A 27687-nucleotide genomic window follows, 5' to 3' on the forward strand; every position below is an offset into this window, starting at 1 on the left:
GAATTAGGCCATCTAGCCCAATGAGTCTGCTCTGCCATTCCATCGGGGCTGATTTATTATCTCTCTCAATCTTACTCTCCTGCCTTCACCCATAACCTTTGAGGCCTTGATTAATCAAGAACCTATCAACCTCCACTTTAAGTGTACTCAGTGAGCTGGCCTCCACAGCTGTGCATGGCAATTAATTCCACAGATTCACAACTGGCCAAAGAAATTCCTTCTCACCTGTGTTCTAAAAGGGTGTGCCTCTACTCTGAGATTGTGCCCTTTGGTCCGAGACTCCCCCACTATAGGAAACATACTATCCACATCCACACAGTCTAGGCCTTTCAATATTCAACAGGAATCAATGAATTCCCCCCTCCCAATCTCCTAAACTCCTTAATAATGGACTCCAACATCTTCCCAACCACTGAATTAAAGCTAAATGGCCTATAATTTCATTTCTTCTGCCTCCCTCCCTTCTCAAAAAGTGAAGTGACATTTGCAATTCTCCAGTCCTCCAGAACCATTTCAGAATCTACTGATTGTTGAAAGATCATTACTAATGCCTCCACAATCTCTTCACCTACTCTTTTAGAATCCTGGGGTGTGGTCCATCTTGTCCAGATGACTTCAAATCTTTCAGCTTTCCAAGCACCTTCTTTGATATTTTTGGCTAGCTTAACTTCACATTTCATCTTTTCTCCCATTATGTTTTTTGTAGTTGCCCTCTGCTGGTTTTAAAAGCTTCCAATCCTCCAACTTCCCATTAGTTTTTGCTATATTTGCCCTCTCTTTCGCTTTTGAATTTGACTTCGCTTGTCACCCATGTTTGCTTTATCCTCCCTTTAGAATACTTCTTCATCTTTGCGATATATTAATCCTGCACCTTCTGAATTGTCCCCAAGAAACTTCAGCCATTGCTTTTGTGCTGTCATCTGTGCTAGTGTCCCTTCCAATCAACTTTGGCCAGTTCCTTTCTCATGCCTCTGTAATTCCCTTTATCCACCGTAATACTGATACATCTAATTTTATCTTCTACCTCTCAAATGCATGGTAAATTCTATCATATTGTGATCACTGTCTCCCAAGGGTTCCATTACCTTAAGTTCCCTAATCAAATCTGGAGCATTACATAACACCCAATCCAGAATTGCCTTTCCCCTGGTGGGCTCAACCACAAACTACTCTAACAAAAAACCTCATAGGCATTCTACAAATTCCCTTTCTTGGGATCGAGCACCAACCTGACTTTCCCAATTCCCCTGCTAATTGAAATCCCCCATGGCATTGATAGCATTGCCCTTATTACATGCCTTCTGTATTTCGCATTGAAGTTTATATCCCAAATCCTGGCTACTGTTCAGGAGTCTGTATATAACTCTCATGAGGGTCTTTTTACCCTTACAGTTTCTTAACTCTACCCACAAGGATTCTTTATCTTCCGATCCTCTGCCACCTCTTTCTAAGAATTTGATTTCATTTTTATCAACAGAGCCCCTCTACCTAACAATGAAATTAAGCTAATCAAAAGTATCAAAGTGGATAATCAAAAGTTTTTCTCAGATATAGAAAGAGTATATGTAGAGAGGTGAGAATGAATATTGGACCACTGGAAAATGATGCTGGAGAGGTAGTAATAGGGGACTAAGAAATATCTATAGAAAACATTATTTATTTAATTGGGTTCTCTTTATTTAGTATTAGGGCTGATCAACAATAGAGAAAATTCTACAGGGTTCACAAACTTTCTAGCACCACTGAACCTGCTGATCTCTAACTGCACAATAAGATCATCTATCATATTCCGTATACTGTGTGCATTCAATTATAATATCTTCAGTCTTGTATTCATCACGCTTGTCAATTTAACCTCCTGTTACATTTCACCTTATCTCACTGATGGCAATTTTGCCCTATCATTTGCTTGTCCATCCTCACAGTCTCACTACACACTTGTATACCAACTGTCCCATCCTCAGTCCTATCACTCAGGTTCCCATCTCCCTGCCAAACCCTCCCCAATAGCTCTAGTAAACCTGCCCACAAGGATATTGGTCCCCTCGGGTTCTGGTGTAATCCTTTCCTTTATTATAGGTCATACCTTCCCCAGAAGAGATCCTGATGATCCAGAAATCTGAAACTCTGCCCCTTACACCAGATCCCCAACCACTCATTCATCGGTATTATCATCCTGTTCCTGTCCTGTCCTGACTAGCACGTGGCACTGGGAGTAATCCAGAGATTATTACCTTGGAGGTCCTCCTCTTCCCTATCTCCCTATACTCACTGCGCAGGACCTCTTGCCTTTTTCTATCTGTATCAATGTGCACCACAACCTCTAGCTGCTCACCTTCCCTCTTGAGAAAATCCTATGGCTGCTCTGAGACACCCTGGACCCTAGCACCCTGGGAGGCAACACACAATCCTGGCTTCTCTTTCGTGGCCACAGAATCTCCTGTCTGTCTCCCAACTATCAAGCCTCCTGTCACTACCACTCTGCCTGACTTTACCCTTCCCTGCTGAGCCTCAGAGCTGGCCACAGTGCCACTGGCCAGGCTGTTGCTACTGTGCCCTGATAGATGTTCCTCCCCTCTAGTATCCAAAGGGGCATACTTGTTACTAAGGGGAATGGCCACAGGAGAACCCTGCACTGACAGTTTACTCTCTAGTGGTCACCCATCTTCTACCTGAAGCCTTCACTCTGGGTCTGACGCATCCGTGAAGTTTTCAGCCTCTAGGATGGTCCCCAGTACATCCAGCTCCAACTTCGGCTCCAGCTTCTTGACCTTGCCAGTCTGGAGATGAAGTTGGGTGCAGATGCAGTCCTCAGGGAGACCGTTAGTTACCCTGAAATCCCACATCTCAAGGAGGAGCATTCCACCACCTGAACTACTATCCTGCCTGCACTTGTTATGCCTCTGGCTTCTCAAACAGAGGTGTTGGTATGTGGCCTGGTTCGAAATCCACCCGCTTGATAACACAGGGTCATGTTCTGAGACAGGCATCAGCTGCTGCTGAAGAATCATCGGCTTGGAGAAAAAAGCTGAAGATTCCCTCCTAAATTTACAGATCTTCCAGTGGAAAGCTCCAGCCTCACCAGAGCTGCTGATGCACACAATCCGAGGTCCTGGAATCCTTTGGTGCAAGCAGACAATGGGCTGAATGGCCTAATTCTGATCTTTTATCAGATGGTCTTTGATTACTGTGTGCTGATTCCCTCACCTCATCTCCTTTGTACAAAATGTACAAAACTGCACAACCTATGTGGTACATTTATATAAAATAGCATTGGAACTTTAATTTAGAAAGGTTAGATTGAAAACTGAAACTGTGATTGCAAGAGGTTTTCACTGAAATGTTATGTAATTTTACAAAGAAAGCAATTTGAGTTTTCTGAGAGACCTGTGTGTGTATGTGACATAGGATATCGTTCCTGTAACTTTGGCTCCTCTTTAGCACCTTCTCCACTCCTCTGGCTTACTGCTATGTATTGTGGTCATCTTCTTTTTCTGATGAGCTAACAAATATGTTCTATACTCTACCCTGTCTGAAAGTTAACCTTGTCCACTGGTGATAAATGCTGTATCTACATCAGTCTACTCAATCAGGCATTTGTCAGAGAACAGCAAGGAGCAGTTTTAGTAAATGAAATTTTACTCACATAGGACAATGACATGTTAATAACCTACCTGGGCTGATGCTGAAACTCATCTGAACTTCCCCGAGTCCAGGGAAACTGTTACACAAATTAAATTTGGAGCAAATTTAACAATAATTTGAAAAACACTTCTTGGCCACAGACAGTCCCAAGCCCTATCCTGTTAAAAACCCAGTGCTATAGAGATGTCAACAGAAGCTCCAAAGAACTCATCCCTGGGAGAGGAAGGATCTTTGAAGATGGGCAATACCTGGGGAGAGCTTGGAAGACTAGCCCAGGATAGAGGCCTCTGGAGAGCTGCTGTCAGTGACCTGTGCCTCAGGAGGGGTGATAAGCTCAATTAAATAAGCAAAAAAAAAACATGGCATTAACAGCATTCAGTGTGTTTAAATTGACTGGCCCATGCCTGCCTGCAACCACACAGAGATTCAGCAGTTTCTCAGTGAGTAAGTTTGTCACAGGTGAAAGAAACATGCTTCTGTTAAACCACAGTGAGGGTGCATTGTGACACTTTATATTACTGGGTATAAAAAAACCAGAACTTTTATAATATGCCCCTCCAGCTCTCCCAAACATTACCAGCTCATCTATTTTTTTTAGAGCTATAATCCCTGTCCATTGAATAAATTAGCTAACGTAAACAGTTCGGATCGTATTGAACAGAGATTTAGATATCTTAACTCTCAAGCAATCAAGGTGAATTTTGCCATTGTACTTTTGAATCAGATTCAGAACCAGGTTTGATACCACTGGTTATTTTGTGACAGCAGTACAGTGCAATATGTAAAAAAAACCAATAAATTTACAATAAGACGTAAATAGTGTAAAAAGAGATTAAAAGATTGTGAGGTAGTGTTCATGGGTTGGAACAACACCAACTCCCCCTTATTCAGTCCCTCTACACCTGTTCCTATTGGCTATCTCCGTACCTGGAAGAGTGCGACTTTACTGACAATGCTGTAGTTGACATCAATGGCGATGTCCAGTCTCATTTTGTCAGGGAGCTGTACCAATAGCTCGGTTTCATCTGGAGATAGAATTAGGATTCAGTCAGAAAGATTGGATGTCAATGTATCTTGAATGATGCCTTGTATTCTGCTTCTAAACTGCCAAACATCAATTTAGTTTAATGGTGGTGTTTCTGAATGTACATCATATTTAAAACAAAATAGGAAAACTAATAGCTATTTATGGCACTACTCTTTGTAGAGTAACCAAAGATGGGAACAAAATATTCCTTGGTACTTATCCTTGCAAGTAGAACAAATGTCACACCTGCCCATACATCTTCTCTCTTAATGCCATTCAGGACCCCTAACAGTCCTCCCAAGTGAGGTGACACTTCACCAGTGAGTCAGTTGGAGTCATCTGCTGCATCTGGTGCTCCAGGTGTGGCTTCCTGGATTTTGGTGAGATTTGATGCAGATTGGAAGACCACTTCATTGAGCTCCTTCTATCCACCTCAATAAAGTGGAATTTTCCTGTGACCACCCATTTTTATTCTACTTCCCATTTCTATTCCAACATGTCACTCCTTGGCCTTTTCTACTGCCATGATGAGGCCACACTCAGGTTGGAGGAGCATCACCTTATATTCCATCTGGGTAGTCTCCAAACTGATGGCATGAGCATTGACTTCTCAGACTTCTGATAATTTGCCCCCCCTTCACCATTTCCCATTTTCATTTCCCTCTCTCACCTTATCTCCTTACCTGCCCATCACCTCCCTCTATTGCACCTCCCCCTTCCCTTTCTTCCATGGTCTTCTGTCCTCTCCTAGCAGATTCCCTCTTCTCCAGCCCTTTTTCTCTTTAACCAATTGACTTCCCAGCTCTTTAATTCACCCCTTCCCCCTCCCAGTCTCACCCATCACCTTCCGCTTTCAGATTCTTAATCTGACTCCTAACCCCTTCCTTTTCAGTCCTGATAAAAGGACTTGGCCCGAGATGACGACTGTTCACCCTTTTCCATAGATGCTGCCAGGCCTGCTTAGTTCCGCTGGCATTTCTGGTGTTGCTTTGGATTTCAAACATCTGCAGATTTTTTTCTGTTTGTGATATTCCTAGTTAATTCACTTTTAGCGAAGACAAGCAAAATCAAAAAGAAGGTGAAATTGCCCTGACAGTAAAGAGTAAGGTAAAGGCTATAGAGAGAAAGGATTCAATACCAGAAAGTTAGGACAAGGGATCAATGTGGGTGACGGTAAGAAAGAACAAAGATCAGAAAACATTGACTGGAGTAATACACTGTATTCAACAGAAATACAGCTGGACAGAGTATTAAAAAAATTGAGATGTGAATTACACAGATGATGAAAGACAGGGCAAATCTCATATGCAAAGATATTTTGGAGGACAAATTCATGTATTTCATGTACAATTGAAGCCATGGGCCAAACATTTTAGCAATAGACATTTAGAGGCATAAATCAGAATTTTCAATGATTATTTCTTCAGGAATAAAATTGAACCTTTTTCAGGTGTTTTTTGTTTTGGAAATCCATTAACAGGATAGAAATACTGTCCATAATGCCAGCATTGATCATCCATCTCTAATTACCCATAAACTGAGGAAATATTTAAGAATTCAGGCAATTACAAATAAGAGAAAATCTGCAGATGCTGGAGATCCAAGGAACACACACAAAATGCTGGAGGAACTCAGCAGGCCAGGCAGCATCTATGGAAAAAAAGTACAGTCGACATTTCAGGATGAGACCCTTCGGCAGGACTGGAGAAATAAAAGCTGAGGAGTAGATTTAGAAGGCAGGGAAGGGGAGAGAGAAACACAAGGGGATAGGTGAAACTGGGAGGTGGAGGATGAAGTAAAGAGCTGGGAAGTTGATTGGTGAAGGAGATACAGGGCTGGAGAAGGGCAGCATCTAATAGGAAAAGACAGAAGGCCACGAAAGAAAGTAAAGGGGGAGGAGCACCAGAGGGAGGCAATGGGTGGGTAATGAGATAAGGTGAGAGAAGGAAAAGAGGATGAGGAATGGTGAAGGCGGGGCAATTGTTTAGTCTGGAATTAGGTGAAAGTTGGATTGGCTAATAATGCAGATTTCCATAGTGAATAAATGCAATCTTACAACAGTCCTGTTCTCCAAGATTACCACAATCTTGTTGAAGGATTTGGAGGTGTGTATGCCTCAATGACCCAGAGAGCTAAGTTGACTGGAATCAGGATCTTGTGCTTTGGCTGTTGGGAGGGTCACCCATGTCAAACGGGTCAAAAAGTAGAAGCCAGTCTAAGAGTGGGCCACTGGTCCTCCAGGTTCAGGGGTTCAGCACAGGGCTAACAACCCTGACTGGTAAAAAAAATTGTTATAGAAACAGCAATGAAGAATCTTTAAAGGCAACACGAGTGAATCTGCAGATGCTGGAAATAAATAAAAACACAAAATGCTGGCAGAGCTCAGCAGGCCAGACATCGTAACATCGTCACTACCTCCTCCCATAGATGCCGTCTGGCCTGCTGAGTTCTGCCAGCATTTTGTGTTTTTAATGAAGAATCTTTCTATACCTGTGTATGCCTGAGGACCCTGACCACACTTGGGGCACAATAGGGAAGATGGACAAGGACAGACAGAGATAGAGGACCTTCATTGCTGCCCTAAACACCAGCAGTTTCAATATCATTATTGAGCCTCAATTTTGTTTCTCATTTTTAATATTTCAATATTTTAATATTAATATTCTCAATATTTGCATTTCTCATTTCTCAATCCTCATAGCAAAGGAGGATTGGCTTATTTGGCTTATTGAGGCTATGTCAGCTCTCAGAGCAATCCTGTCAATCTCATTCCCTTGCCAATTTCCTGTGACCTAATCTCTGTTATATGAACATTATCAGCCTCCTCTGCAAGGGCAATTAAAATAATTAGCCACAGTATTGAATGATAATGATGGAGCCAAATAACATTACAACCAGGTCACTTTTGTGAAGAGAGTAGAAATGAGAGAACTTGTAAAAAACACACACACCCCATGAACTGCCCTGTAAATCAGCAACAAGGCCACTTTGCTGGAGCTATAGGTTGGTTAGCTGCACAACCTTTGGTGCCACTGTGCCACTCAGCTAAGTTCATCTGGAGACACAATGAAGAACTGAGATAGAAATAGGATTCCGTCAGAAAGATGAACCACCAATGTGGGACATTGAACATGTTTCTTGGTCAATTGCCAAGTGCTGTGGCTGCTATTAAGTTCTATTAACTTAACCATTACGACATTAACCTGTTGTACAGTACGTTATATTATTTCCTTACCTACAGAACAATATGCCATGCAGTCAAATTCACCGCATTACATTATTTGTTGGCACAGGAAGATTGTCTTTTAGGGACAGATCAAATGAAATTGGCAGTGCTCTGTGAACACACAAAATTCTTCAGGAGTTGGCCAATGTGGAAAGAGGCTGGTTATTTTTTATGGATGGAGAGTCTAAAATAAGAGCACATGGTCTCAAGATATGGGTCACTCTTTTTGAAGGATGATGAAAAGTTTCTGAACTGTTTGATTTACTAGAGCCCCCTGATACCTTTGCACATTAGCACTTCCCAAAATAACACTATTTAGACTAAGTGCCACTTTTCTCTTTCCCAGTGAAGTAGGTGACTTTATATCCACATTATATTGCATCTACCATGCTTCTGCACCTTTCCAGAGTCCAGAGATCAGTGATCCCAGAGGTCAAAGTGCAAAAACTAAAGGCTGAGGTCGCTGAGTCCAGAGGTGGAGGCCCAAAGGCCGAAGCCTCTGGGTCGGATTGCCTGGAAGTCGGAGGCTCAGTGTATACAGGTCTGCAAATCTGGGCAAGGACTGGAGATCGGAGGCCCAGAGAATGCCTGTCCTGGGGTTGTAGTGTATAAGTGGGTAGGTGGGTGGGAGGGTGGGGCTTCTTTTGCTGTTTGGGTTTTGCTTACTGTATGTTTATGTTTGGCTTATGTTGTTCTGATGAACATTGTGGGCATACTATGTTGGCACCAGCATGTGTGACAACACCTACAGGCTACCTCCATCACACTCTTAGGTTGTGTTGGTTGTTAATGCAAATAACACATTTCAATGTATGTGTGATAATTAAATCTGAATTTGAATCTCAATCTGTGTTGCCTTCAAACCTCTATGCATTTTCCTCAAAATTCGCAGTCTCACCTAGTTTAATATCATCAGCAAATTTTAGGATATTACATTCTGTTCTCATTCTGTAATCATTAGAAGGCGAATGGAATGCTTGCTTTTGTTAGTCGAGGCATTTTCAAAAGTCAAGAGGTTATGTTGCAACTTTATAAAACTTTGGCGAGGTCACATCTGGAATATTGCATACAGTTCTGGTTGCCCCACTTATAGGAAGGATGTTGAGACTTTGGAGGGGGTGCAGAAGAGGTTTACCAGGATGCTGCCTGGCTTAGAGGGCTTGTGCTATCATGAGAGATTGGACAAACTTGTGTCGACTTCTTTGGAGCAGCAGAGGGGGAGGAGAGATCTGATGGAGGTTTATAAGATTATGAGAGGCATAGGTAGAGTAGACGGGGAATATCTGTTTCCCAGGGTAGAAATGTATTATACCAGAGGGGGTAGGTTCAAAGGGGATGTGAAGGGTAAGTTTTTTACTCAGACAGTGGTGGATGCCTGGAGTGCACTGTCTGGTATGGTGATAGAGGCAAATACATCAGAGGCTTTTAAGAGACATTTGGATAGGCACATGAACATGAGTAAGATGGAGGGATATGGATGTTGTGTAATTAGTGTTTTGGTGTTTTTGATTTACTTTTTAGCCAGTTCAGCATAACATTGTGGATCAAATAGCCTGTACCTGTACTGTACTGTTCTATGTTCTAGCTAAACATTATGAATGTTAGCTATTTATGCCCTAGGAAAAAGTTTCTGGCTCTCCACTTTATCTATGACTCGTATCATTTTGTTCACCTCTATCAAGTCACCTTTCATCCTCTTTCACTCTAAAAGGAAAAGCCCTAGGTTGCACAATCTGTCCTCATAAGATGTGCTCTCTAATCTAGGCAGCATCCTGGAAAATTTCCTCTGCACCCTCTCTAAAGCTTCCACATCCTTCCTATAATGAGGTGACCAGAACAAAACACAATATTCCAAGTGTGGCCTAACTAGGGTTTTATAGAGCTGAAACATTACCTTTCAGATCTTGAACCCAATTCTTTGAAGATTGAAAGCCAATACATCACACACCTTACCCTATCAACTTGTGGGGCAACTACGAATCTATGAATGTAGATCCCAAGATCCTTCTGTTTCTCTACACTGTCAAGAATCCTATCATTAACCTTGTATCCTGTTTCAAATTTGACCTTTCAAAGAGTATCACTTCACCTTTCTCAGGATTGAGCTCCATCTGCCACTCCTCAGCTCAGCTCTGCATCCTGTCAGTGAGCCATTGTAAACTATGACAACCTTCTACACTATCCACAACACCACTGACTGTATCATCTGCAAACTTACTAACCCACCCTTCCACTTCCTCATCCAAGACTTTTATAAAAATTACAAAGAGCAGGGGGTCCCAGAGCAGATCCTTGCAGAACACCACTGGTCACCAATCTCCAGATAGAATACACTCCATCTACTACCACCCTCTGCCTTCTGTGGCCAAGCTCTTAATCTCTTCAAAACAATTTCCTTTTGTCCATCACCTTCATTAGATCCTTGTTTCCCTCACACATCTAGAAAGGTACCTCTGTCCAATTCATTTTTTAAAAAAATTTTTTATTAGTTTTTCAAAACATTTTACAAATTAAAAACCCCAAATCCCATGAGGAACATTAAAACAGTGCAAAATTAAGCATACAATAACAATATGTTACAAAGGAAGAGAATTTAGCAAAAAAAAGCACCTAAATTAAAGACAAGTAAGCTTAGTGTCCTCCCCAAGCCCCACAACACAAGAAAAAACAACAGCAACTCCAGACCAACCACAACACAATATAGAGAGTGTAAGTCAGGACAGCCTGTCCAATTCATTAATGGCAAAACCAAAGTATTTTATGACTCTACTATTTCATCCATTGCTGACAGTAGAAGACCCACACTTAACTTTATTAATATTTTCCTTTTTACATATTTTTGCAAGTTTTTAGAGTCCACTTTTAGGTTCCCTCCAAGTTTACTCTCATACTCTATTATTACTCTCTTAATTAATTTGTCCTTTGCTTAAATATAAATTAATCCTCAGGTCTGTTATTTTGTCTGATGATCTTCTATGACTCTATGGATCTAACACAATCCTTAACATTTTTGTTAGGCATAGTTAAGAGTCTATGAAAGATTAGAGATGAAAGTGCCACAAAAATCACTAATTTTTAAAATCTGTATTAACTGTCCTCTTCCATCAGTCTGCCTTTGGTGGCTTCCTGACCACCAGGAATCTCTAAAGCACACTCATCTACTCTGTCTGATCTTTATATCTCTGAATGATCATTTGCTTTCTAAGAATTGGAGAGAAATTCTGTTATTCACATGATCTCATGGAACCAGTCCCAAACTGAAATACCCAGGGACAACTTTTGGTCTCCTGCACCTACTATAGAAACAATGGAAAACCTGAAAGCTTTGGCAATCCATGTAGATATAACAGGACATTTCTCTTATATGACCTAACAATAGTTTTAAAGATCATGGTCTGTAGAATCCAGCCTTCTTAATGGTTAAAAAGTACAGCAGACATACAGCTTAACCCCAAGGATTAAACATACACCCAGCGGGCACTTTATTATTTATTTCTGCCCCAATGTCTTATTTGAGTCTTAATTAGGCACAGATGTACACTTGCTTATTAATACGAATGTCTTGTCAGCCAAACAGATGGCAACATTTCAATGCATACAAGTACTGAAATTGAAAGAGTACAGAGAAAAATTACAAGGATGTTGCCAGGACTTGAGGACCTGAGTTATAGGGAAAGGTTGAATAGGTTAGAACTATATTCCCTAGAGTTTAGGAGAATGAAGGGAAATTTGATAAAAATATATAAAATTATGAGGGGTACAGATAGAGTAAATACAAGCAAACTCTTTCCACTGAAGTTAGGTGAGACTAGAACTAGAGGTCATGGGTTAAAGGTGAGTGGTGAACTGTTTGGGGGCACGTGAAGGGGAACTTCTTCATTCAGAAACGGGTAAGATTGTGGAATGAGCTGTTGATGGAAGTGATGGTTTAGGGTTCAATGTCAGCACTTAAGAGAAAAACTGAATAGGTACATGGATGGGAGGGGTATAAAGGGCTATGATTTGCATGCAAGTCCATGGGACCAGGCAGATTAAGAGTTCAGCATAGACTAGATGGGCCAAATGATCTGTTTCTGTGCAGTAGTGTTCTATGACTCTCTGACTCTATGGTCAAAAGGTTCAGTTTTTGTTCAGCCCAAACATCAGAATGGGGAAGAAATATGATCTAAGTGATTTTGACTGTGGAATGATTGTTTGTGTCAAACAGGGTGGTTTGAGTGTCTCAGAAACTGCTGATCTCCTGGGATTTTCACATATTACAGTCTCTAGAGTTCACAGAGAATGGTGTGAGGAACTCCTGTGAGTTGCACTTCTCTGTTAATGAGAGATGTGAGAGGAGAATTCCAGGCTTGTTCAAGTTGACAGAAAGGCAACAGTAACTTAAGTAACCATGTGTTACACAGTGGTGTGCAGGAGAGCATCTCTGAATGCACAACACATTGAACCATGAAGCAGAAGGGCTACTGCAGCAGAAGACCATGAACATACTCTCAGTGGACACTTTATTAGGTACGGGAGATGCCACATAATGTGCCCACCGAGTTTACGATATCCATTCACCTATGCTTGTTGTAGGACTACAACTCAGGACTGCAGGTAAATACATTAGACATACCCAGCATTCCTTGTGACTCCCAGGTAAATTCATACCACTTCCGCACCCGGGTCTGGACACCTCGAGGAATTTTGTACAAATTCATATATCTCACGGTGTTATCCATACAGGTTCGATAGTAAGTCTGTCCCGCAGTAGCTGCACCCACCACATCTCTCATCTACGAGACAAAAATACTTTGGATTTTCACCATTTCTGCTGTGGATATCCATATTCAGTTTTAGACAAATCCTCAATTACAGAAAATATTCAATTTCAAATGTACAACAGTAGCACAAAGATCAGTCAGAAAATATAGAAGACAAGCATGTCAGTGTGCTAAGAAAATAATAGATACAGTAGTGCTGAGGGTAATTAAAAACTTATCATCTTCTAGCTGTAGTCAAAATGGTTAGACAGAAATGAAAGTTGCTGCTTTTTAAAAAAAATGCATCCACTTTTATCGTATATTTTCTTCCTAAATTGTCGTTCTCACTTGTAACATTCAGTGCCAATGAGTGATAAATTCCTTTTCAACCTTTGCTGTTGCAATGAGTCACCAGTGAGGTGAGGAGGTAACTTGTTAATTTAATCGCCTTTTCTCCAGTTTATTAAATCCAGCCACATTTCTCTGTAATAGTAGGCAGGATTTTGTACATCTTTCATCCTTTATGAATTCTATCCATTCAGCCACAGCACGTTTGAGTGTCTCAGAAACTGCTGATCTCCTGGGATCTCTTGTGCTATGATCTAGACTAAAGTAAAGGTAAAATATCTATAGTCTATGACCTAGACTGAAGTAAAATATTACAATGAAGTCTACTTGGTCTTGAAACAAAGATGGTACACTTCAGTCCTAATGAAGGAGAACACTGAGCACATTACCTAACCTATCTTTTCAGATGCATTTAGATTTACAACATTTGCCATCTCCTTCCCTTTCAGTAGTTAGGTCCGTACCTGGCCGATCATGATAGAGAAGATGAGGACTCCCATGAAGTAGTTGACAAGCTGAAAGAAAATTTCAAACACTGTCTCTGGGTCAGGTAGCCCTCCGATTGTAATCAGAGTCTTCACAGCCCAGTAATAGCACCTCATATAACTGCAAGGAAAGAAGATGCAGAATGTTTAAAACCTCAGGTTTCAGGTAGTAAGTAATCTTAACTACTGATTATGTACTTAGATTAAAAAGAAAGAAATTGCAACATCTGGTGGACAAGTCCAGAACAAGGGGGCAAAACAAAATTCAGGGTGTTCAAGAAACACTTCAGACAAAGAGTTAGGAACAATTTTGATCACTATCATTCCTGTATTGTTATTCCCCAGGTGGATGTTTATCCTGAAGGTGTGTGCACTAACTGATCCATGGCTCTGTGATATATATAGACCTGATAGGTCACCCAGTGGCCATCAGTGATTTTGAGTCCTGCTGTGGGCATCAAGAGATTAGGATTTCATGGGTAACATTTTACTCTGACTTGGTAATGAACTTTTAACATCCTTATTAATTCCAATGGGTGGTGGGGTGGAGATACAACTCTACCAAATGAGGTGTAAGACACTCCTTCCTTCCACTAGCCTGTAGGTCACCCTTGGGCAAAATGTAGTATCTGCTTAGCTTCTCGATCGGGGTCACATGAAGCCTTTGGAGCAGGTGGAGGATGGTCGTATGAGCATCTGGTGTGTGTCACGTCCAGGTTATGTGACCACTGATGCCAGGCAGCCAATTTCTGAAGACTATTGATAATGACTGGGGTCACCCCATCTTGTAAGTACACTGCCCAGAAGAAGGCAATGGTAAACCTCTTCTGTAAAAAAATTTGCCAACAACAATCATAGTCACAGAAAAACCATAATTGTCTATGTCATATGACACAGCAGATGATGAACAAACAAAGATTTCCAAAAACACTTTGCAACTTCTGAACTACCTAAAGAATGTTCCCCTGTTTGGAATGTGTGAATTATGACTGCTAATTTGTGCAGAATAAGGCTCCAGAAGCTGTTGCAAGATAATGACCAGAATATTAGCCACAACATTCAGATGCACTCTCCTGCTGTTCTTGAAAAAGGTGACCTTAGATCATTTACAGTTAACTCAGGCATACCGGTTCATTATTTAACATCTCATCCAAATGACAGTGTGGCATTAGGGTTGGAGTGCTGATCCTATACTCAGTCTCTGGAACGGGACACGAATACACCACTCTCTGAGGCAGATCCATGTGTAGTCCCACTGGGACACTGCTTGAAAATGTTAACATAGTCCTCTGAATTTCAGTTTCCAAAGTTTGGGGTTCATTAAAATCAATAGTTCCAAATTTTGGAGATGGAGCATGTAAAAAGCTTTTATATTATGTATTTAGTGCACATGACTCAGGACAAATTTAATAGGATCAACAAGTTAAGGTCCACACAGGAAGGAAATATTATGATTTTCTACAGGAAATTGTGGGGGTGAAACTATTTATAGAAGCAGTTCTAGTGAAAAGTTGACTTTCTCTCTCCACAGATACTTCTTACATTTCCTGTTTATTCTTCAGATTCCAGCATTTTTGTTGTTTGCTTTTGGGTTATTTTTTGAGTTAACTGACACTCGCGTTCCAGAAATTCCCAACTGAAGCAAATCTGCTCTCCTCTCCAACAGGATTTGCCTCTTTCAGTCCATTCTGCTGGTGTTAATTACTTCTCCCTTGACAGCTCCTGTCTGACCTGCTGAGCATTTCCAGAAATTTTCTTGCCTTATCAGATGCAAACTGTTTTGGACAGTGTTTCTATTTCAAACAATTGATCACTGGTGTAGTTTGGGTGGAGAGTCTGGCATGCATACATACAAGAAACACATAGAAAGTGCTAGAAGAACTCAGCAGGTCAGGCAGCATCTATGGAGAGGAATAAATAGTCAATGTCTCAGGACAAGACCCTTCTTCTCCCAGAGAGTTGTGGGGGTATGGAATGCACTGCCTCAGAAGGCAGTGGAGGCCAATTCTCTGGATGCTTTCAAGAAGGAGCTAGATAGGTATCTTATGGATAGGGGAATCAAGGGATATGGGGACAAGGCAGGAACCGGGTATTGATAGTAGATGATCAGCCATGATCTCAGAATGGCGGTGCAGGCTTGAAGGGCCGAATGGTCTACTTCTGCACCTATTGTCTATCTGGACTATGCATAAATACAAACACATCAAACAGGAAACTCAGAAAAAGCATCAAATCAGATCTGACAATCAAACCCACCTGTTCCCCTCACCGTCATAAACCCACTTTGTGGATCCAATGCCCTCATAGTCAGATGCCCAATAGTATAGACAACTATTTATGTGGAGACTATACAGTAAGTATATTGTCGTCCTTATCACTCTGTAAAACACAAAGCATTAATTTACTTGCAATGTAATTGAATAGATCTGGATTGGGTTTTTTTTGAGTAATGAAGATTGTTTATATGCATTGTCAACAATTCACCAGCAATTAGCGAGTAGGTGAGTTCCCTTTCTTGAACGTTTTGATTCTTAGAGTGAAGAATCTGTAACTGTGTTTCTAGAGTTCAGTGATCCGTGAGGGAGTTCCATTTCTTTTCAGGAAACCACACTGCTTGGGTTTTGTGTCCATGTTTCTGATCTTCCTACCCTTCATTCAAAATAAGCTACAGCTGCATCTCTGGGCATCGATATGAGAGAAGATTGAACTGTACATGTTTCATGTAAACCTTGGAGCTACCCCAAGTATCAAAAAAGTACCCTGATAATATCAACTGCAGCAGAGGGACAGCTTTGTACTCTGTTTAAAGAAGACATTGTCTGAGAAGGGGAGAAATATTTTGAGTACCTGTTTAAACATCTAATTATCAGTGTTAAAGGAAATTGTATTGAACATCAATGTAATTATAGGGCCAGTGCCTTTATATAACTGTGGTTAAAGGGGCCAAGTGCTCAATTATGTTTAAAGGTGTTAATGCCTGCTTGTCATTATGTTAAAGGTAGGTAAAGATTAAAGGGAACAGTAAAGACACGAGAAGGGCATCACTGTTTCACAGAATGGAACTAGAATTTCTGAGTGTCAATGAGTTGTACAATATAGACTCTCAATGTATAATTACAAGTTTATCTGAGCAGTGAAACAGTTTTACTCACCTGTAAATATAAGCCTTGCTCATTATTGCTTCCAGTCGATCATTAAATTCAAGAAAGGTCATGTACTGTTACAAAAGATTATTGGAACAGATTCAGTAATGCCACCATATACTTTACTCTGAAAATGTAATATATTTAATATACCGTGGACAGCATGGTAGTGTAGTGGTTAGGGCAACACCAATACAGCTTGGGGCGTTGGAGTTCAGAGTTCAATCCCAGAATCCTCTGTAAGGAGTCTCTGTAGGTCCTTCCTGTGGAATGCGTGGGTTTTCTCCAGGTGCTCCAGTTTCTTCTCACAGTCCAAAGACGGAAAAGGTATGTTAATTGGTCATTGTAAATTGTCCTGTGATTAGATTAGGTTAAATTGGGGTTGTCCTGGGTTACTGAGCAGTAGGCTCAAAGGGCCGAGAGGACCTATTCATGCTGGATCTCTTAATAAGTAAATAATCTCTTGTTTATAATACTACACAGAAAGTACCATTCACTTGTATTATTCAATCACAATGCCAAGTATTTTATAGATTAAACAAAATGCAATTCAGAATCTTTCAAAAGGAGAACTTATATCATCAACTTAACCAGCGCTATCCTTTGTCAAATCTAGTCAAGTTGCTATGAGCTAGAATGAACTGTGTAAAAGATTGCTTGTGTTAAGTATTAGAAGGAAATTAGAAATATTCTTGTAAAGGAAAATATTGCAAGCCTCTGGGGAAACATTGAGGTGTGGAACTAACCAGGCTTTTTCTATTGTAAGATTCTAGGGGTAAATTTACAGGTGTCCACACTTATCAGCCATCTAATGCAGGATTATCATAAATGGAAAGGTCTGAGCAGCTGAGATAATGATCTAAGATCTCAGCTTTATTGAGAACAGTGCTGCAGTAGAAAGCTGTTTGAGGTATTAGCATCAAATCTGTAATCCTTTGGATGTGCCATCAGGCTGGGTTCTTGGATTTACTATAGTGAAAATGGGAGAGGTACATTCCCTGTCTGGGAAAGAGAGGATCAAATGTTTTTGACATGTAATGCATAGAATCAGGATCTTCGGTCAGATGGTATGAACTTGAGGGCTGACGGTCAAGTTATTTGATATTTTTGTCATGGACTCAATAAGGGTTCAGACTTTGGACCAATTGGCACAGGATGAAAGAGGGATGAGGGATTTGGAGAGTGTTAGTGAAGGAGGGAGTGGAGTCCAGTCTTCAGACAGTGTTAGTTGGGGAGGGTTGAATTGGATTTCTGGGTATATGGATGGGGGGGGGGGGGGAAGAATGACCTGGTTTCAGGCAGGTAATTGGGACCAATGAAGCTTTGAGTTTATAAGATCATAAACAGAATTAGACCATTTGGCCCATCAAGTCTGCTCTGCCATTTCATCCATTTTCTCTCTCAGCCCCAACCTCCTGCCTTTTCCCCGTATTTCTTCATACTCTGACTGATCAAGAACCTATCAATTTCTGCCTTAAATATACATAGAGAATTGGCCTCTACAGCTGCCTGTGGCAAAGCATCCACAGATTCACCATTGTCTGGTTATAGAAATTCCTCTTCATCTCCATTCTGAAGGTACGCCTCTCTATCCTGAGGCTGTGTCCTTTGGTCTTAGACTCTCCCAACATAGGAAACATCCTCTCCACACCCACTCTATCAAGGCCTTTCACTGTTCAAAATGTTTCAATGAGGTCACCCCTCAGTATTCTGAATTCCAGTAAATACAGGCGCAGAGCCATCAGATGCTCTTAATATGATAAGCCATTCAATCCTGAAATCATTTTCGTGAACCTCCTTTGAACCCTCTCCAGATTCAGCCCATTCTTTCTAAGTTAAGGGGCCCAAAACTGCTCACAATACTCCAAGTGAGGCCTACCATTGATTTACAGAGCCTCAACATTACATCCTTGCTTTTACGTTCCAGTCCTCTTGAAATTAATGCTAACATCACATTCGCCTTCCTCACCACAGACTCAACCTGCAAATTAACCTTTAAGGAATCCTACACAAGGACTCCCTAGTCCCTTTGTCCCTCCATTCTATTGTATTTTTTCTCCATTTAAAAAATAGTCAACCCTTTAATTTCTTCTACCAAAATGCATGAGCATAAACTTCCAGACACTGTATTCTGCCATTTCATTGCCCATTCTCCTAATCTGTTTAAGTCCTTCTGTTGCCTCTCTTTTTCCTCAAAATTACCTGCCCCTACATCTATTTTCATATTGTCTGCAAACTTTGCAACAAAACCATCAATTTCATAATCCAAATCACTGACAATGTAAAGAAAATTAGTCCCACCACCACATACCCCTGTGGAACACCACTAGTCACCAACAGCCAAACAGAAAAGACTCCCTTTATTCCCACTCTTTGCCTTCTGCTAATCAGTCAGATGCTAATCCATGCTAGAATCTTTCCTGTAATACCATGGGCTCGTAGCTTGTTAATCAGCCTCATGTGTGGTACCCTGTCAAAGGCCTTCTGAAAATCCAAGATCAATGCTTCTCCTTTGTTTATACTGCTTTTTTATTTCTTCAAAGAGTTCCAATGGATTTGTCAGACAAAATTTTCCCTTGAGGAAACCATGCTGACTATGGCCTATTTTATCATGTGCCTCCAAGTACCCTGAGACCTCATCCTTAGTAATCGACTCCAACATCTTCCCAACCACTGATATTAGACTAACTAGCCTGTAATTTCCTTTTCTCTGCCTCTCTCCCTTCTTGAAGAGGGAAGTGACATTTGCAATTTTCCAGTCTTCTGGAACCATTCCAGAATCTAATGATTCCTAAAAGATCATTACTAATGCCTACACGGTGTCTTCAGACACCTCTTTTAGAACTCTGGGGTGTGCACCATCTGGTCCAGATGATTTATCTAACTTCAGACCTTTCAGTTTCCCAAGAACCTTCTCTCTAGTTATGGTAACTTCACACACTTCATGACTCCTGACACCTGGAACTTCCACCATACTGCTAGTGTCTTCCACAGTGAAAACTAATCATCCGTTATTTCATTGTCCCCCATTCTTACCACTCCAGAATCATTTTCCAGTGGTATGATACCCATTCTCGCCTCTATTTTACAATTTATGTATCTGAAGAGACTTCTGGTGTCCTCTTTAATATTACTGGCTAGCCTATTTTGTATTCCATCTGTACCTTCTTAATGCCTTTTTTAAGTTGCCTTCTGTTGGTTGTTAAAAGCTTCCCAATCCTTACAACTGTTTGGGGATCTGTATACAACTCCCATCAATGTCTTTTTACCCTTGCTTTCCCTAGCTCTATCCACAATGATTCAACACCTTGTGACCAGGATGGATATTATGGGTGTCATGGAGCCATAGAAGAAGATTTGAGGTCAAAAGAGACTGTGTATGGGTTCAGACTTGGAATGCCAGCTGGGACCTGGCGATCAGGTCCATGGTAGGGAAGGAAATTGGATGTGGGTACTTCTGGCGTCAATAATAGAGGCAAACATAATGACATAATTTTCTACGTAATCACAATAAAAGGTGCTTTTATTCCCAGGTGCTGAGGCGATAATGTGGAAGTGGGGACCTAATGCAGGCCTTAAAACTTTTTGCTTCTTTCTCAACAAAAAATCCAGCCAGTTCCCCTTCACCACCACCCTCCTCCATCTGGCAGAACTGGTGCTTACCCTCAACAATTTCTCTTTCGGCTCCTCTCACTTTCTCTCCAGACTCAATGGGCAGCCATAGGCACCCACATGCCCCCCCAGCTATACCTGCCTTTCTGTTGTCTAGATAGAGCAGTCCATGTTGCAATTCTTCCCTGATAATGCTCACTAACTCTTCCCGTACTACATTGATGACTGCATTGGTGTTGCTTCATCCACCCATGATGAGTTTGTCAATATCAACAACTTTGTCTCCAACTTCCACCCTGCTCTTAAATTTACTTCGTCTATTTCTGACAGCTCTCTCCCTCTTTTACAAAATCTCTGTCTCCATCTCAGGAGACAAACTGTCCACTGGCATCTTTTATAAACCTACCAATTCCCATGGCTATCTTGATTATACCTTTTCCTATACTGTCTCTTGTAAAAATGCTATTCCCTTTTCTCAGTTCCTTTGTTTCCACCATATCTATTCTCAGGATTAGGTTTTCCTTTCCAGGACCTTAGAGATGTCCTCCTCCTTCAGATAACAGGGTTTCCCCTCCGCTATCATTAACGCTGCCTTCATCTACATCTCCTCTGTGTCCCGGACATCTATACTCACCCCATCTTCCTGCCACTTGACAGAGATGGAGTTCCTTGTGGCCTTACCTACCACTCCATGAGCCTTCACATCCAACACATCATTCTCTGGGATCCTACCACCAAACACATCTTTACCCCCCCCCCCCCCCCAACTCTCTGCTTTCTTCGGGGATTGCTCCTTCTATGATTCCCTTGTCCATTCATCCCTTTCCAATAATCTCTCTCCTGCAAGTGGCTATAGTGTTACGCCTGCCCATTCACCTTCTCCATTAGTTCTATGCAGGGGCTCAAACAGTCCTTCCAGGTGAAGCAACACTTCACCTGCGAATCTGTTAGGGTCATTTATCAGTGCTTCTGATGTGACCTCCTCTACATCGGTGAGACCCAACAAAAGTTGGGGGACTGACTTGTCAAGCACCTTCGCTCATTCCATCAAAGTGAAAGTTCCTGGTGGCCAACCATTTTAATTCCTATCCCAATTTCCATTGTAACATGTCAGTCCATGGCCTCCTTTTTTGCCGCAATAAGGCCACTCTCAGGGTGCAGGAGCATCACCTCAGATTCCATCTAGGTAGCCTCCAAACGGATGGCATGAGCATCGATTCCTCCTTCCAGTAAATTTTATTCCCTCTTCTTCTTCTATTCCCCACTCTGATCTCTTAACTCTTCTCCTCAACTCCCCTGCCCCCCACCTTCCATTTCTCCCACACTCCTCTCCTATCAGATCCCTTCTTGTCCAGCCCTTTACCTTTCCCACCCATCTGGCTTCACTTTTCACCTTCTCCTCCCCTCGCCTTTTTATTCTGGCATTGTTCTCCTTCCTTTGCAGACTTGAAGAAGGGACTCACCCCAAAACACTGATTGTTTATTTGTTTCCATCGGTACTGCCTGACCTGTTGAGTTCCTTCAGCATTTTGTGCCTGCTACTGCAGTTTGTGTATTTTGCAAGTGTTTACTAACAACCTATTTCAAGAGTAGGTGAAGGAAGCCTTTTTCTCATTGACTATACAGTGGGTAACAAATTTCCACTTACAGGAGTGCTCAGCCTCTCTAGTTCACTGTGAAAGCTAGACATTTCGTGTGCTTTGAAAGAGTTCAGCTAAGGATAAATTTGTCCCTGTACTAAGCAGCCATAGAAGCCAGTTTTGCTCAAGCTGAATATCAAATTTCTTAACTTACAGTATTAGCTACATAACAATATTTATTTGGCTGAAAAGTGTTTTAAGGTTCTCACATGTGTTACATGAAGCAAAGTTTGATTCTATTCCTTTCTAACTGATTTCTAGTTGTACTCAGGCACTGCTGATAAGAATGAGTTACTGACCGTGTAAATATGTATCTATGCTGACTTTGGTCGAGTACGCTTCAAATTCTGGGTATAATTTCACTGAGGAATGAAAACTTCAAGCACACTTACCTTCAAGAGGCGTGGTACTCTCAGCAATACTCTGAAACCTAGTTTAAGGTACAAAATATCCAAAGGCAAAAGGGACACCAAGTCCATCTGGAAACAGAATTAAAGTGATTATATTTTTAATGATTTTATTAATTTTCAAAGATTCCTTGCATATTAAAATTCATCAGAGCTTCGATTGTTCAATGAAATGCAACCCGTCAGCCTAGTGATTCTTGAAAACATGTTTCTTCACCAGCAACAGAACAATGGAGGACCAATTCACCCTGCTGAGTAACTGTGAGGGTGATATGATGATGAAGATGATCAGATGAAGAATATTATGTGAGAAATCTGTAAAATCTTTGGGAGCTTGATTGAAATGATGGTGAAAAGACCAAAGGCAGACATCAGATAACTTATACCTTTCTTCTAAGATCCACTTCCAGAATGGATTAAAGAACCACTGTTAACAAAGTGGATGTTCATACAGTATATATTAAAATAGCTTAATCATTAAACACCTCAGGTAATATTCCCTAACTAAATATTTTCCACTTCACTGCATTTGTTGAAGCTGTCAGTAGATTTACTATATTTTCATATTTTCCATATTATGACATAGAAGGAGGCCGTCTGAGGAATTCGTTGCCATATTTAACATGGTGGTTGATAGGTACTTAATTAGTATGGGCATCAAAGGTTTTGGGGAGAAGGCAGGACAATGGGTTGAGAGGGAAAATAAATCAGCTATGATTGAATGATGGAGCAGACTCAATAGGCTGGACAGCCTAATTTTTTCCTATGTCTTATGGTTTTATGGGCATTTCAGCCCATTGGATCTATTGTGGTTCATAGAACAAACACAAACTTTCACTGTTAACCTATTCATTCCCAAAAATTTCCCTGATATTTCACTTACACAAAACAATAATTTATTGTGTGCATTTAGTTTATTAGACTACATATCTTTGGGATATGGGAGGAAAGCAGAGTATCAGGGAAAAGCCACATGGTATCAGGAAGAAAATGGATGAGCTTATATAAGGGAGTGAAAACATAGCGTCGGATGTCCAGGATTGAACCTGAGTCACTGGAGCAGTGAGACACCAAGTCCACAAGAGTTGATGAGGAGAGGTGATAATAGACAGTAGGTGCAGGAGGTGGCCATTTAGCTTTTCGAGCCAGCACCACCATTCACTGTGATCATGGCTGATCATCCACTATCAGTACCTCATTCCTGCCCTCTCCCCATATCCCTTGTCTCCACTATCTTTAAGAGCTCTATCTAACTCTTTTTTGAAAGCATCCAGAGAATTGGCTTCCACTGCCTTCTGAGGCAGTGATGCTAGAGAGGGGGATAAATGATGATGGGGTGAGGAATGTTGCGGGGCAGGGTGCAGCAACAACTAAAGAACTGCTCATCTGGACAAACTTAGCCACCAAATCTGACAAAATTTCTTATTCAGTGATCCTTTTTATATTTGCCTAATAACTGCTTAAACTCATTAAATGCCAGTGTGAGAGGTGTACCGGTAATTTTACTGAGGTGGCAGCATAACTGAGTATGTTGTTCCATTGTTACTGCTTACTTAAAAATCCTCATTGGTATCCACGTGAGATGCTGGAGTGGAATATGGACCTAGTGCTCAACAGAACTAACAGGGAAACTATGATGGGTAGAAATGACCAGGGAGCAAAGCTAGGACTAATAAACTGTTCAAGTGTTCTACATATGATTACTGTGCACATGAGTGGCTCTAACAGCAGCTGGGGATACTTAAAGTTTACATTGTGGATAAAGGCCTTTTGGATTGTGTGGTGTTTGATCCACATGTGCCTCTTCCCCATCTCCTCCCTTCAATGACCTTGGCAGACATTTATCCAGCTTTCATGAGATGCACTCCCGGTGATGTTGACATACTCTTACTCTATTTTCAGAGCACATCAATACCACTCCAGGCAAGAGCTGTTCATCAATACACTCATGCAGATTGTCATTATTTATTTTTGAAGGACAGTGCAGTGAACCCTATTCAGATCGTCAGTGTAATAACTCACTTTAAATTTCTGGGTTTTGAGGTAGTTTTCTCTCATAAGCTTCCGTGCTGTCTGAAATAGAGAAGAACAAAGTTTATTCAGCATTAGATAGAGTTTCAGTGAATGTATCGCTCTTGTTTAGTTGCATGGAGTTTAATGTTAGAATGCAGAACATAGAACAATGCAGGACAACGTTGGCCTACAACGTTGTGCCAGACAAATTAAATTAGCGAGCAAATATCCAACACAACTAATCCCCTCTACCTACATAATGTCCATATCCTTCCACTATCAGCACATTCATGTGCCTATTTAAGAGCCCTTTAAATGCCTCTGTCATATTTGCCTCCATTACATCCCTGGCAGTGTATTGCACTCTTTGTGTAAAGAACTTCCCCATTTTTTAACCCAGTTTCTTGAAGGCAAAGATGGCATTTGCATTCTTTACCATCCCATCAACCTGCGTGGCCATTTTCAGTGTTACTGGAATCTTCTGTTACATATCAATGTTTTGGAATGAACAGATTAATCATGTGACTAGAATCTACATTTAGAAATTGCTTTTAGTCCCTGCTACCTTTTAAAGTATTGTAAGAATTTGAAGAAGAATCTGGTTGTCGATTGAGTAGATGTTGTTAATCAGGAAAGTTAAAATCTATAAGGCCACATACAGTTGAGGTGGCCAACTGCATGAATAACTTTTATTAATCATGAAGAGAGAAATTGATATAATCACTCACTATAATGTCTCCTCCTTTTACAAACTGGAGACGAGACTGGAAAACAATCATGTCCGTCAGGTAAATCAGATCACAGAAATAATCCATTAATAGCCATAGATGGATGTTATCGGGTGTTTGGTAGGGAAAGGTGCAGCGCACGGGGATTAACCAAACATTCCAGTTCCAGGCTAATACCACGATGGACAACCACAGAACATACAGAGGGTCTAAGGCAGAAAACAAGAAGAACTGTGTTACATATGAACTCGATATTGCAGGCAAACCCAAATGTATCAGATTACTTACAAACTCAGTGGAGTAGTCAATCCATTCAGTCAGTGCTGAGTGAATGAAGATGGCCATTTACTGACAAATTGCCTCTTCATTTAAAAGCAGCAACAGTATAATGTATACAGTCACAGCACATTGGCAGGTTGCAGTGTAACTACCGAAGCAAGCAGGCTTTACTATTGTTAGCGTTGTGTGTGGTATAGGGATAAGCTAATACCTCCATAAAAATACAGTACAGAATACTCCCAATTCATTACTTCATGTCAATAAACATCTCTGGTCCTGATATTTACTGACTTTGAAGATGATGTGGCATTGCCTAGTTATACCATTCCTTCCTTTGCAGACACACAGGGACTAATTGGTCCACAAAACGGTATCAATAAGCTCCTACACCATCACATTGACAACATTAAATATCAGCAACACTAGTGTGATCAATCACTATAATTATTAGAGTATAACCACCACTATTAACATGTCACCAGTTTGAACATCAATACAGGAATGATGACATTTACACAAAGCCAACCTAACACAATGTCAGCAGATACACAGTACACTTACCTGGCAGATGGCAGCTGGAGGAATGCCCGCCAGCTAAACCTGTTTCAGGCCATAGGCCTCAGCCTCAAGAAGACGAGAAAGTGGATACAGAGATCAGTAATAAGAATGTCAAGGCAATGCTATTGGTGTTCCAGCAGCACGAGCCGGTTTGAAATGAAAACTTTATGGATTCTGGAAACAGACTGCAGAATCCATAAGAATGGAAATTTAATTTTACTATTTAGCAAACTTTAGAATTAATTATTTATCTTATTTAGCTGTCCACACAGTGGCAAAACAGGAATCTGAATTTGGCAGGTCTACAGTGCGCTGTTGTGGAGATGGGTCACATGAAGAATGAGATGCAGGCTGAATTCTGCTTTGTAGTTAAGCAGGTGGTAGGTTTTTGATATCTCAACTGGTGATGGTTCTCCCTTAGGCAGAGCAAACACATGTAGGTAAGGAAATATAGAAAAAGAATGAATGAATGAATGAATGATCTTTATAGTCATTATACCAGATACAATGAAACTGTTTGGCTTCCCCTCAGACAATTTAATAAAGCAGTAGATAAAAACAAGATAGTAATAGAAAAACAGTATTAAATAGGTAAGTAGCAGAAAATAAAAGAAGGAAGCCATTTAACCTCTCAAGCCTATCCTGCCATCGCAGCTAATATATGACATAATTCCAACCACCTACTTTTTTCTCTTGTGAACAATCTTCCAACTTCAGATTTAAAGTCATCAACTGACCCACAGTGTCATTTGGCATTTGTAGAAAAGATTCTAAACTATCATATGTCTCCCAGCCACTCTAAAAAGCATGGGTCTAATCTTATAATCTTGACGCTAACAAATCTGAGTGGTTCAGATGTACATAATGTGGTGTTTGGATGTATCCACACAACTGAACTCTTTCTCTCTAGACGGATATATATACACACACAAACTGTGTATACCCTGACTGCAGTAAATGATGGTTGCTTTGATGAAAGGTGATTATGCTGTGGTGAAATGACAAAGCAGAGCAATAAAGTAAATTGTTCTATACAGACATTGAGACCCATTCAGATGATATAATGAGAAAAGAAAAATGTTAGAACACTTAATGGGTAAGGGAGCATAAAGAGTTAACATTTCAGGTCCACGATCCTTTGTCAGAATAGTTCTTGTAGTGTATTTAGTATTTCAGTAGTATTGTAAATATGTTTGATTAAGCATTCTTTGTTTCTTTACATAATTCATTCTGGGTTATATGTAAGAAGTATGTGAATGGCATACACCATCACGTCACCACATCATATGTGAGCGCATCCCTAAAAAAGTAGAGGAAACAAAAGCTAAGTACATGAATATTCCAGTTCCTGTGTTTTTCTGGAATTACAAAACATAACAGTGGTGTTGAGGAAGTTTTAAAACAAACCTGAGATGACTACCTACCTGTTTAAGCAAAGCATGTTTTTTTTTCAAGGCGTACAAAAATGCTGGGTGAACTCAGCAGGTTGGGCAGCATCTGTTGAAAGAAGCAGTCAACATTTTGGGTCGAGACCCTTTGTCAGGAACGTTGACTGCTTCTTTCAACGGATGCTGCCCGACCTGCTGAATTCATCCAGCTTTTTTGTATGTCTTGATTTGACCACAGCATCTGCAGTGTACTTTGCGTTTACATTTTTTTTGTTGGAAGGAGAGAGAGATGTTTGAATTTTTTTTAAAGCAGAAAAAGGACAGAATAACAAGCAACCAATATGGCTATGGGTTCATGAATAGTTAGTACCATGTGATAATAATAATAATAAATAAAAGAAAAACAGAAATGTCTGGCTACATCAGAAAAATAGACATGTTTGATT

General features: G+C 40.7%; 1 protein-coding gene across 1 annotated transcript in view; it reads right to left on the bottom strand.

The window, feature by feature from the left end:
• LOC132407105 (cyclic nucleotide-gated cation channel beta-1-like) overlaps nucleotides 1–27687 on the bottom strand; it is a 54447-nt gene that overhangs the window by 16577 nt on the left and 10183 nt on the right. Inside the window, exons 6-13 of the mRNA XM_059993399.1 lie at nucleotides 25017–25225; nucleotides 24298–24348; nucleotides 22261–22347; nucleotides 16626–16690; nucleotides 15730–15852; nucleotides 13453–13594; nucleotides 12514–12673; nucleotides 4573–4670 (exon numbers count right to left, since the gene is read on the bottom strand). Of these exons, the coding sequence (XP_059849382.1) occupies nucleotides 4573–4670; nucleotides 12514–12673; nucleotides 13453–13594; nucleotides 15730–15852; nucleotides 16626–16690; nucleotides 22261–22347; nucleotides 24298–24348; nucleotides 25017–25225 (935 nt within the window). The remainder of the gene's footprint in view (nucleotides 1–4572; nucleotides 4671–12513; nucleotides 12674–13452; nucleotides 13595–15729; nucleotides 15853–16625; nucleotides 16691–22260; nucleotides 22348–24297; nucleotides 24349–25016; nucleotides 25226–27687) is intronic.

The sequence above is a fragment of the Hypanus sabinus genome, chromosome 17 (genome assembly GCF_030144855.1).
Source record: "Hypanus sabinus isolate sHypSab1 chromosome 17, sHypSab1.hap1, whole genome shotgun sequence".
NCBI lineage: Eukaryota > Metazoa > Chordata > Chondrichthyes > Myliobatiformes > Dasyatidae > Hypanus > Hypanus sabinus.